Source organism: Antennarius striatus, chromosome 10, assembly GCF_040054535.1.
Source record: "Antennarius striatus isolate MH-2024 chromosome 10, ASM4005453v1, whole genome shotgun sequence".
Classification (NCBI taxonomy): Eukaryota; Metazoa; Chordata; class Actinopteri; order Lophiiformes; family Antennariidae; genus Antennarius; species Antennarius striatus.
In genome coordinates, this window is record NC_090785.1 from 18,723,966 (window position 1) to 18,736,011 (window position 12,046).

At 41.9% G+C, this 12,046-nt stretch overlaps 2 protein-coding genes and 1 non-coding gene across 9 annotated transcripts; 2 read left to right on the forward strand and 1 right to left on the reverse strand.

The window, feature by feature from the left end:
* The first annotated feature begins 1,189 nt into the window (after nt 1-1,189).
* On the forward strand, nt 1,190-6,484 carry pabir2 (PABIR family member 2). The gene is made up of 10 exons (XM_068325486.1): nt 1,190-2,168; nt 2,267-2,345; nt 2,434-2,487; nt 2,854-2,897; nt 2,994-3,048; nt 3,387-3,488; nt 3,657-3,742; nt 4,045-4,109; nt 4,216-4,312; nt 4,750-6,484. Exons 1-10 carry the CDS (start codon nt 2,047-2,049, stop codon nt 4,886-4,888), a joined length of 843 nt encoding a protein of 280 aa, XP_068181587.1. The 5' UTR covers nt 1,190-2,046; the 3' UTR covers nt 4,889-6,484.
* LOC137603269 (small nucleolar RNA U109) lies at nt 3,162-3,309 on the forward strand. The gene has a single exon (XR_011037247.1). It is a non-coding gene; the product is annotated as a small nucleolar RNA U109 (small nucleolar RNA).
* A 258-nt stretch (nt 6,485-6,742) lies between the features above and the next one.
* On the reverse strand, nt 6,743-11,137 carry mospd1 (motile sperm domain containing 1). Of its 7 annotated transcripts, none has more exons than XM_068325492.1 (7): nt 11,001-11,137; nt 9,690-9,981; nt 9,526-9,601; nt 9,189-9,421; nt 7,998-8,021; nt 7,415-7,576; nt 6,743-7,335 (listed from the first exon to the last, which is right to left on the reverse strand). In XM_068325492.1, the coding sequence occupies exons 2-7, from the start codon at nt 9,841-9,843 to the stop codon at nt 7,304-7,306; spliced, it is 681 nt and encodes a 226-aa protein (XP_068181593.1). In that variant the 5' UTR covers nt 9,844-9,981; nt 11,001-11,137; the 3' UTR covers nt 6,743-7,303. The 7 variants fall into 7 exon arrangements, with proteins under 7 accessions (XP_068181593.1, XP_068181592.1, XP_068181591.1 ...); XM_068325491.1 differs by having other exon boundaries at nt 7,986-8,021; XM_068325490.1 differs by having other exon boundaries at nt 9,174-9,421.
* Nucleotides 11,138-12,046: the final 909 nt, after the last annotated feature.

A 12,046-nucleotide genomic window follows, 5' to 3' on the forward strand; every position in this document is an offset into this window, starting at 1 on the left:
GTGGTGCTATTGCTGTGAACGTTTGCTGACTGAATGTTGCTATACCAGCTATTAAATGTCTCCACACCCCCTGTGACAAGGCTTTGGTTTATACGCCATTATACCAAATAATCAGAATACTTAAATTCTAGGTGAGTTAATATTAAGAACACAGAAATAACTTTCTGATATAGTGGGAAAGAATTTTAGTATTTATCATCTCCAGTAACTAGTAGAACATATTCTGAACCTGTACTGGTCACCAGAGGTCAGTGCAAAAATGTTGCTGTCATCTGTCCTTGAACTCCTGGATGTTTATCTGTACGGTGTGTAAGTGTGGACACAGACAGGATATCGTGTAAAAAAAACTAAAGTGCTCATTACAGTAATATCTCTTGAACATGATGAAGGAAATACCAGTGGTTATTTTGATCTGTTTTCTTTGAAACCATCCTAGTTACAGTATTTTCTGCGCTATAAGGTGCACCCAAAAGCCTTTAATTTTCTCATAAACCTACTGTGCGCCCTATAATCCAATGCGCCTTATATATGAAAACAATTATAAAATGAACTATTCATTATAGTCCAGTGCGCCTTACGGTGAGGAAACTTCTGAAGATTGGATTCTCTTCTCTCATCGTGCCTTTAGTGTGTCATGTATTCCAATTCATTCCTTCAGTTAATTATCCTAGTCTGATGTGGCCTGGATGATAATGAGCTATCAATTTTTAATTCCATTGTAATGATTTTCTATGTACTATATTTTAAATTCTTAATAACACTATGTGCTAAACATTTGCTGGCCACGGCTATAAGTTATTGCAAGGTCTTGTTTGAATAAAATTTATTAGAAAACATTTTAGCTATAATTGCAAATTAAATAATTTCCCTTCGGGGATTACTAAAGTATACCAAAATAAATAAATTACAAAGAGAGAACCTGTTTGAATTAAAATTTGAATGTAAAATTTAAAAACAAACATTGCAGTCCACTAAAACTGCCTGAGTATGAATCCATTTTGGGGGCTACAGGTAAGAACCGACACGGAAAGGTGATCCACTTCCCTCCAGGGGGATGTGTCACCCCCCGGCCGCACAGGGGTGACCCCAGAGCCGCCGCTGGAGCTCCCCTCTGTCCTGTTTAGCACGCCGGCGAACGGAGCGATCTGATTGGACAAGCCGCGGAGGCTAAAATGGGCGTGACGTCCGCTCCAGCGGCAGCAGCAGCAGCAGCAGCCTGGCTTCTGTGAGGCTGTGATCCGGCCCGGTGTCGGCAGCGTCCGGCAGGAACCGAGCCCGAAGCGCGTTCAGTATCCGTGGACGTCGTTGAGCCGTAGCTGCTATCAGGCGGACGGACGGACGGACGTTCGGTGCTAGCAGCGCTAGTGACCTGGCCTCTCTGGAGATGCATCCTGGCTGCTAGCATTGCTGCTAGCTTAGCCAGCTAGCCTCTCCGGCTAGCAGCTGTACGGGATAGCTTCCATGAAGTAGCCGCGCTCCGTTAGCCAGATCACCGCAGCGCAGCATCCTTGTGTTCGCGTCATCCACGTTTAACTTCAGATTAGCACACATTTTGGCCTCCGTTAGCAGCCGCTCAGCCTGGATAAAAGTAGCCCGCTCGTCGGGCAGGTAAAGCGGTGGTGCTTCAGTGAGTTAGCATGTCGGTGGCTAACAGAAACCGGCCATTGTGAGGTATGACCATCATATGCTAACCATCGACTGGTCTTAAGTTTACAGGCAATCATAAAAACTTATAAGTTCATACAAACATATGAACTTTTAAGTAAATATATATGTATATAATATGAGAAATTATAAAGATAGCGTTATTTATTATTGATAGGCATCGTGAAGTTGCTCCTGTATTTCCAGAGAAGTCAAGGCCTCGTTCATCACCGGGTTACCGACGGTGTTATCGGTGATCGATCGTCGGTTCATCGCCTCGATTTACTCGGTTTCTACAGAACATTTTAAGGATTTCAAAGTTTCCAACGCGACCATGTAAGGCCACGCTGCTCTGGTTAGCCGCTTTAGGTGGATGAATCGGTGATAGCGCTGGCCTTCAGGATGAACATTTCAAGAGGACTGCCTCAAGAGAAGATGGAGCTGGACCTGGAGGTCCCATCGCTGGTGCAGAACGACGGACACCTGAGAAGATCCAACAGTGCACCCATGATCAATGGCTTAAGGTTCCACTAAATTTTATTAAATGCACAATCATTCAGCAGATATTTGTCCTTTTACATTCACATGAACGCATGGTTGATCTGTGGCTTTCTTATTTCAGTGATCACTCCCAGGTGTTCCAGAGAGAGGTCCTGCGTAGCCGGAGAAATAGCACCACAGTTGTGAACAGGCCCAACATGGTGCAGTGCTCTATTAAACACATTTAATCTATCATGCATGGCTGAAGGGTTCTGTATCGAGTGTTCTCTGTCCACGCGTTCGTTGCAGGTTCCTTCATCGCCCATCCGCATTCCGAGCACCAGACTTCACCAGATAAAACAGGTGAGGAGGAAAAGTGATATTCAAGAAATTTGGAAATTTGTCATCAGCATGTCAGACCACTGTCTCCCTCTAAAGCCATAGGGAGTGATGGTGTCTAGAAAACATGCTAGAGTACCATTTTGTGGAGTTCACAGGGCCATCGGTCTTTCAGAGTTGATCAGTTGGTAGTATCAGACTCCAACAGCACAAAGCTTCCTGTGGTGTCACCTGCTGACTGAATTTAAGTGTCACAATAATTATTAATAATATTAAATACAGTGCAGTCAGATTTTTTGATGAGTTGAGACAGAAGTAGGTCTTGTAGAGATTTAAAAAATACGGAACTGATACTTTTGAACAAACTAGAACCGTTTTGTGGTCTTGTAGGAGGAAGGAGTCGACGTGATGAACAGAGAGACGGCTCATGAGCGGTAAGCTGCATTTCTATAAAGAACAAGACTTGTAGATTCATTTGTCATGATTTAAATGTTTGCTGACATCGGATTCTTTCTGTTGGTGTAACTCAGGGAGGTTCAAGCTGCCATGCAAATGAGCCAATCCTGGGAAGAAAGCCTGAGTCTGGTAAACAATTATCCCTCATTGTTTTTCTGTTTTTTTTATTTCCAACCCTTATTACTGTTGTTTTTCCGTGTCCTTGAATCCCAAAGCGTTGTTGTGCCCCCCCCCCCCCCCCGCTGCATGTTTTGGCCTTGGGCTATTGTTGGCCTTTCAATTTCTGTTGAAAGGACAAGTAGAGACATGCAAGATTAACACTTTGGGAGTTAACAGGGCCACCAGTCTCTCAAGTTCAGACTGAGTTGGTAGTATAATACTCCAACACATTTTGATTGCTTCTACCGCTGCGTATGTACCGGATGTGATGCAAGAACCGGCTACTAATGGGTTAACTGTGTGTTCAGAGCGACAACGATTTGGAGAAATCTGCGTCTTCGTCTCCGAAGCGCATCGACTTTGTGCCCGTGTCTCCGGCCCCGTCCCCCACCAGAGGGATTGGAAAGAAAGTGAGAATGGTCCAACTACCTCTGCATGCACAAAACCTACTGACAGGACTAGTCTATATAATTTCATATACTCTGTTAAATAACATGAATAATAGTCACAGTATTGTTGACAATTTCTGATGATCCTCCATCATCTTTGTGTTTTCTGCTCCACTTTTCTCCAAGCAGCAGTGTTTCTCTCCATCTTTACAAGTCTTTGTGAGCAGCAACGGTCTGACGCCCAGCCCCATACCCAGTCCCACACGACGCTTCAGGTGGGCGTCAGAAGCTCTATAGGAGACTCAGTAATACTTAGCTCCTGTTCGAAACACTCACGTGATGAATGTGTGTTTAGTGTGAGAGCATCAGGTGGCTCAGATGGCACTGATGTCTCCCTGGTGGCATGAAAGGATAATTACTGTGCCTTTTGCAGGAGTTTATTGCCTTAAATTTCTGGATGAATTAGCTGTCCTTGAATTATTAAGCTGTTATTTTGTTTGTATCACAGATTTTAGCTGATGGCTACGGATTGTAGCTGCATTCCGTATAACATTAGATTGTTTTCTTTGCTCACTAGCCGACGGAGCCAAAGTCCGATCAACTGCATCAGAGCCAGCATTCTGGGGCCAATCAAACGTAAAGGTGAGGCGGCTCCAGTGACGTGACTGGACTAGAGACTGTACTAGAGACAGGACGCTGTCATCAGACTCTGACCGCAGTAAAACATTTGATTGTTTCCTGTTTACAGGCGAGATGGAGACAGAGAGTCAGCCCAAGAGGCTGTTCCAGGGGACCACCAGCATGTTGTCCTCCGACGTCTCCAACCTATCGGACATCAGCTCCTGGTGAGACTTGTGTGAAGGGTCTCCTGCTGAGCTGCTATATTAACGTTTGACTTAAATCACCTCTAGTTTGGCGTTCAGAATCAGGCTGTTTGTTACATCATGTGCAACGTTTTGCACCCCTATTCTGACGGGATCTTCTTCTGTTATGGGTGCTAACACAACTTTTAGTCAAAAAACTGACTCAAAACTTGTCTCAAATGTTATTTTTATGTAGAAAGGAACATTTAATGCAGCATTATTGTTGGTCTATTTAAAACACTGAGGGAAGGTTTTAATCTTAAATTGTATTTTTGCTGAGAAAAAAAGATTTTTTTTCAAGCCCCACAAAAATCCTATCCCCACAGACCGTTATAATAATAATAATAATAGTAGAGCCCTTGTTGACGGTCTCCTCTGTGGCGTCCTGTGGTTCCACTAACCTCGACTGTGTCTTTCAGTCACTCCCCAGATCTGCTGGACGGGAGCCTCAGCAGCGTCGGTTCTTCCACCGACTCACCGGGAAAAATGGAGGGAGTGTCGCCCTCCTCGTCCAGCAACTCCCCCTTATCGTCCCTCCAGGATTTGTCCCCAAAGTGAGCATGAGAGACTGAAAGAGACTCTGTCAAGGGCCGGAGCCCATAAGCCTCTGGAAAGAAAGAGTTCCCTCCCCAGACCCTCACCTCGCCTCGCCTGTGGGTGAAGTGGAACGTTTCTGAGTGGATGTTTGAATCAAGTGTGTGTGTGTGTGTGTGTGTGTGTGTGTGTGTGTGTGTAGGAGTGAGAGAGGGCACCAGCTGCTAGTAGAGGATCCTGGATGGTGCTTGGCTTTCGTAGTGCGATGACGTTCACAAGTGGCGACGCTTCAGACCAGTCCGACCAGCTCCCTTCACTGGAGACACAAACACTGGACAAACAGACCGCTGACGTCTGTCGTGTTTTTGTGCTGGAAATCCTCTGTTCACAAGCCGTTGTGTACGCGGTCTGCAGATTTTCTAAGATTTAACTTATTGTTTTCCTGCTTCGTTTGTAACTATGTACATAGGAACTTGTCAAATGCCGTAAATAGTTTAAATTTTATTGGCTGTGAGGTGAATGTGGGCACAAGTCTTCAACAGCGAAATCTTTTTGTTTTTTTGTAAACATGAATTACTTCTGGGAGTACAGCTCTAGATATTTCCTTACTGTTATATTGTAAGAGGAGTTCTGTTTTCAGCTGATATTTGTAACGGAGGCTATGAACTCTTTGTTTTTCCCTTCACCTGTATGGATTTTAAGCCGCTTTCTCCCTGACTTGCTGAAGCGCTAACGGCCAAGTCTGAGCAGGTGATGCAGTGCTGAGTAGATCAAATACAACCGGGCTGTCAACACTAAAGGCCTCTATATGCTGTGTTCTTGTCAGGATGTCTCTTTTTATTTTATTTTATTAGATGGGCTGGAGGAATGATGAATTTTTCTTCAAAACATTATTTATGAAAAAAAAATAGTCTAAAATGTTACCAAAATTAGATGGGAGATAAATCTCCATCCCCTACAAAGGAAGCGGGTTGGTTTTGTCATTGAAGTCGGTTGATGGTGATTAAGAAACTAATGGCAGCATCACATTGTGACATTTACATTTGTGAAATGAGAGCTTTTTGCACCCGACACTCAGTCTTCTGTTTCACCCTGTGGGATCAGGGGAGAAAGTAAAACTTTATTGTACACAGATTCAGACATTACAGTATGTAAAGATTAAACCTGTACTGTGACTTTTGCACCTGGATTTGTTTTCAGCTGTTGGGGCCTGAGGCTCCCTGTCGCCTGTGGTGTCCAAATCCTTCATCTGTAGCCTTCACTGTTCCAGAGGATGTTAGTTCATTTGTCTTCAGAGAACCCAGTCTCCGATTTAGAGCAGCTGCTCCACATTCTGCTGCAAAACCGCTCCAGTGTGAGTTGGAGGTCACTGTTGAAGGAGGCCAGTAGGACAACATCATCTGCAAAAAGCAGAGATGGAATCCTGAGGCCATCAGACCTGAGACACCCTGAGCCACCGAGCTGCACCTGGAGATTCTGTCCCTACAAGTTGTGAACCAATGATGAGGGGTAGAACCTGCCGGAGTACAGCAGCAACTGGAAATGAAAAACACACGGATGGGGCAGTGTTGACTGGGAAAAAAGGGTTTACTTTTTTTACAAATAAAATGGAGAAGGCCATCAGCTTGTCCTGCTGTCAACAGTCTTTAAGGTTTCTCCACTCATCTGATGACGAGTTCAGAACTAAATGCATACCGTATTCCTGTGATGGAGAAGGCTAACACCTAGACTGCTCCTCTTCAGTGGCTGCACAGTGGACACCAGGACTACATTATTTATCACACGTATGAAGCTGATGTGAAGATATTGTGAACTGCTGGGGAAATCAAAGTATTAAGATTTTAGACAGGAGAAATAACCTGATCAAAGACCACGAGACAGCTCTTTAAAAATTTTATTAAATGTTGATGCATTGATATATTACAACAAACAAATGCCTTAACTTTCCTTTGGTGATGTAAAAGTGAGTTGATGGAGAACAGAAGTCATTCAGAGGTGTCCACACATGCAAACAATTCTGCATTAATCCTCAGTCTACAATAAAAATGCTTAAAACATCAACAGAATGATGGTCACAGATGCCGTAACAATACCATAACAAAATTTCAATGGCTTTTATGTACATGGATGGCGTTTGCACGTCCTTCACACAACCATACTCTGTTACATAATGGCAATAAAAGTACAGACACTGAACAAGGCCACACAACACCTTGAGCGTTTCTTCACACAGACACACCGGAGGCCTCTGCAGTCAGCATCAGTTCAGTCGGGCATCCATTTAACACGAGCAAACTAAAATGTATTTATCAGGGAGCAGGGGGATGACAACCTCCGTCCCTGTGGTCGGTGCTACTCCTGCTTCCAGTGTGGAAATCTTTTTTTGGGGGGAGTGGGTGGGATTATCTTCCATCAGCATCTCAACTCACACTCAGCACTTCATGTGCGTAGAATGACCATCGTAAGAAGACCTAAAAATGAAGACAACAGGGGAAAAGTCTAGTTCCTGCAGACGAACACACTGTTCAAACTTCAACCTGTTCTACTCACCAAGAACGTAAGCAGCTACAAGTTTCTTGTTAACACTTAAGTGGAGGTAGACAGGCACAGTAGATTCTTGTTCCCCCAGCGTAGGGAGCATGAGAGCGGCCATACACACCAGCCCCAGCAGCACTGTCAGCAGACTGGGGCCTCCAGCAGCAGGACGGCTCTCTGTCACACAAGTAAGAACACAATCAGGTCATAAGCATGCTCAGAATGGTTGTAAAAACACCCCCGCATACCTAGTCAGTCAAAATCCAAGGTGGAAACACATCAGGAGGTAAAAAACTGGGAAGAATGGGCAGGAATTCATCTTGTATTTTCATTTGAATATGAATCACATCGAAAAGATTCAAAGAATTTGAATTGTAATAAAATCTGAATATTAAAAGGATACTCATCAGTTACTTTCAATTTGCTGAGGCTATTATATAAAGTCTGAAATATATACTCCATCCTCCAGTTTTTTAAACCATCATTATTCACATGAGAGTAAACTGTACTTCTGGGGTCTGTTCTCAAGAGAGTATTTACTGCATCAGAAAGGTGAACGTAAAGATGTGAAGTAAATGCTACTAACCCAGAGACCCACCTGAGAGCCACGTTTGTTTTCCTCCTGGGGGCAGAAAGCATGTCAACAGTGTCCACCACACACAAGGACTACGTCATCACATGCAAACTGATCACTGTGAGATGTAGCTCACATCACTGACAGATTAAAAAAGACCATCTGTCATAAATTTTGTATCATTGTATTCTGTATTATAGTCATATATTACAAATAGTCAGCACTTTATCTCTATATGAATTACTTCAACTGGACTTGTAGGAGAAGTTTGAAGGTGTTTCGCCTTTCATCTCTTGATGATTAGAAAGAATTCTTCAAATACCATATTAAAACACCAAAACCTCAAGAAAAAAGAAAAAAAAGATTGAATGCTCAGTGAGATTATCTGCTTGTATTTTTGATGCAGCCCTGAAATCACAAGTCAAGGAATCCAAATAATTATTATGATAATCACTGTTAAACACAAAAAATAAGGAAATGTGTTTGGTAGGTTATTTCTTTGTGGTTACAATACTTCTTGGCAATAAATCCTTCATTACTGTAAAGCCTGCTTATGCATTACTTTTTAAAGGTTACCACATTTGTAAGGAAGATGCATTTGTGGGATGAGCAGCAGAGCTGAGTCTGTGGGCTGCACTGATGAAAAATCTACCAATCTTCTCTACTAGAGCCAAACAGCTTTTTTTTTTGCTGTTGACTCTTGTTTTAAGATTCTGGTAATGGGAGTTTTTCTTGCTGCAGAACATTAGTGTGCATTATTTGCATTATCCATAAAGTTAGAGGCAAAATTACAGTAAGTACCTCTACCCCAAAATGACACTAAATCCTTTAAAAAATAATCCTGATCAGATGACTTCTTAGAGTCTACTGGTCCATTGGAGCAATCCTGCTGACAAACAAACAAATAAATCAAGGTACTACTTCAGATAAATTCTGTCCTGATATGTGTCAAAATCATCCCTGTGCACTGACATTATAACAGTGAATTACAATATTGTATGTTTTTAAATACTGAGCAAACTGAAATTTATAAATTTCTTAAGTGTAATTTCATTTTGATTTGTTCGGAAAATTCTAATAAGTATGTGACTGTCCCTGGTCCCCCACCAATAATAATTTTTCATGCAGTAAGATCAAGGCAGGGGAGCCCATCTTTGATTACATGAGCACATGGCTCCATCTAGTGGTCACACAACACACCTGATTTCCTCCTACCTGTCTGGTAGGCAGTCTGCTCAAAAAACTCGCTCTCTGCAAATTGCTCTTTGAGTCTGCGTTCCTCATCGTGGGGCCGTGGGCCGGCTGGCTCCTGCGAGGCCGAGGGCCGGAGCGTCGCCGTCACCTCTTTGCGTCCCAGAGCCTTCCTCTGACTCTGCTCTGACACCTGCAGTCGGAATTTATCATACACCCCATAATGGCATGGTCGCAGATCTCTGTGTCGGATTACTCTGTGTGGACACAGAAATTAGACGTTCAACCAGAATGGAAAAACAGCTTCATCAACAACCATCTGAATGAAAACTTTGCAAATCCAACAGACAAAGGAACTCACATGTCGACACAACACTGTGGCTTCACGGCGCCGGTGGCGTCCACCACTGTGTACTTGTTTGGAGCTGTGCACAGCACTGATAGAAACAGAAAGAGCAAGATTGTCTTAACAATCTGGTGACATATAACGATTACATGGACTCACAAAAAGAGACTGGGTGTTACCTTTGAATTTGAGAGCAAACTCATACGGGTTGTAGAGGGTCAGCACCTGCTTGTGAGACATTTGCTCGTCTGCGTAGAAGACGAGCTCAGTGGGGAACACAAACACAGGAAGGTTTCCTTCCACAAGCTCAGGTTGTCGATGCTGGTGCTGCATTTGCTTCAGCTCTTCCCCTTCCCCCGTCCACGGTCTGCCAGGGCCCCCCACCCCTCTCTCCACAGTCTTTCAGGTTGTGTCAGTTCCTTGAAGTGGAAGCGCTTCCCTCTCTCATCACCTCAGGCACATGATGTGAAACTGTGAAGAAACAGGGGCGATTAAATATACATTTATATACATTTACTTCATTAAGTACACCAAGTAAACTCTCCCATTACTCTGAATTTCATAAGGAACATTGCATTTGTTACATATCCAACAGTTATTTCAAGTATTAGAACCTAACATTTTGATAAGAAATATAATCAGGCTTATCATATATAATGTACTTTCACATAACAGCCAATAAATATCGAAACTTAGATCCGAAGTAGATAATTCTATAAAACTAACTGATGAAAACTGATTTTGTTTAACTTCTGAACACATAATTTAAAATCATTCCAGGTAAAACAAATACATTTTGTGCAGTTAAAGAAACTGATTTAACAAGACAAGTGGAAAGATCAGTGAAAGAAGAAAAGGCTAATGTAGACTAGCTTGTGAAACTCATGCAAATTCATACAACTGGTGCTAAACAAAGCAAGCAGGAAAGGCTGACTCCATGTGGCTCGTCACGTGTTCACCCGTGTTTGTTTACCTGGTTGAGGGAGAGCTGGAAAAATCGGAGTCGTTGTTTCACAACATTCCACGTTCCCATTAAAATCACACAAGCATCACAACTCGAACAGCACCGTTTGAGTGTGTTATGTTGTTACCAGGGACATATTAATAGAGAGTAATGAACCCACCAGACTTTATATCTGAAATAACGTGTGTGAGATAAATGTGTGAGAAAACTGCAGCGTAATCGTAGGTGAGAACAGCAGGTACGATAAATTAGCTCTTTTTTCTTTACAGAATCACTAATTTGGTAATAGAGTCAAACTGAACCAAATCCCCGGTTAATCCTAACACACTCTGACAACATCTGTAAGTGTTATAGTTAATAATAACCTTACAGTTTAATGCTAACGCCGTGGAGGAGGGTTCGTTAGCGTTAGCCGGCTAACAAAATGTTAGCTTCCAACCACTTCCCGAGCTCTAAAAGTCGTGTCATCGCAGGAAATGACACACACGGATTTTATTTAGGGTAATAATGGCGAGAGGTTCTTTACCTTGCTGCCGGCACTCGAGTTTGTGTAACAATCACCTGTTCTTGTAGTCCTCCGTCCACCCTGTTGTTGTTTCTATCCAGCCTGTTTTTTTTTCTTTGTCGATAATATGCTGCAGACCTCGCAGTGCATGCTGGGATAGCTGAGGGCGAAAGAGTACGCGCGAGACGTCAACAAAGCGGACGTTGCTGTTCCAGACAAAGAGTGTGTGGATGATAATAATAATAATAATAATAATAATAATAATAATAATAATAATAATAATAATAATAATAATAATAATAATAATAATAATAATAATAATAATAATAATAATAATAATAATAATAATAATAATAATTACATGACGTCCATTTGTCCCCGGGAGCGTCCAGTTAGTGGTGATCTGAAACACTGATAACAGTAATAACATGATTCATGCTGCTAATAGTAGAAAGGAGCTCAAAGTTGCTTGCGCGTATTTATTTAAAATTATTATCAATATAATGAATTGCATTGATTTTTATTTAATATTTAACATGGTACAGCCCTTAAAATAGCATTAGCTGTTGTGTCTGTTTGAATTTGACGTCCATTTATATAACAAGTTTTGATTGATCACTTTTATTCTCAATCAATTATTTTTCAATGGCAGCAGTGTGAATAAATTTGATGTATGGCATGTAGTATCGTCGTGTCTGGTTTTAGCAGATATAACTTTCCACTGACTATTAAATCAATGCAAGTTTTGTTGTATTAAGTATTAACTACGCCTCATCTTACATCTTATAGATAGATAGATAGATAGATAGATAGATAGATAGATAGATAGATAGATAGATAGATAGATAGATAGATAGATAGATAGATAGATAGATAGATAGATAGATAGATAGATAGATAGATAGATAGATAGATAGATAGATAGATAGATTTGTGTATGCCTTTTTGTATGTTTTGAATGTGTCAGACTTGTAGTGGGTGATTCCATTGTCAGACGCTTGATTCACAGATGTAAACAATGTCCATGTTTTTACTTGGTAAGAGGGATTTATCTTATATGGCGCCTT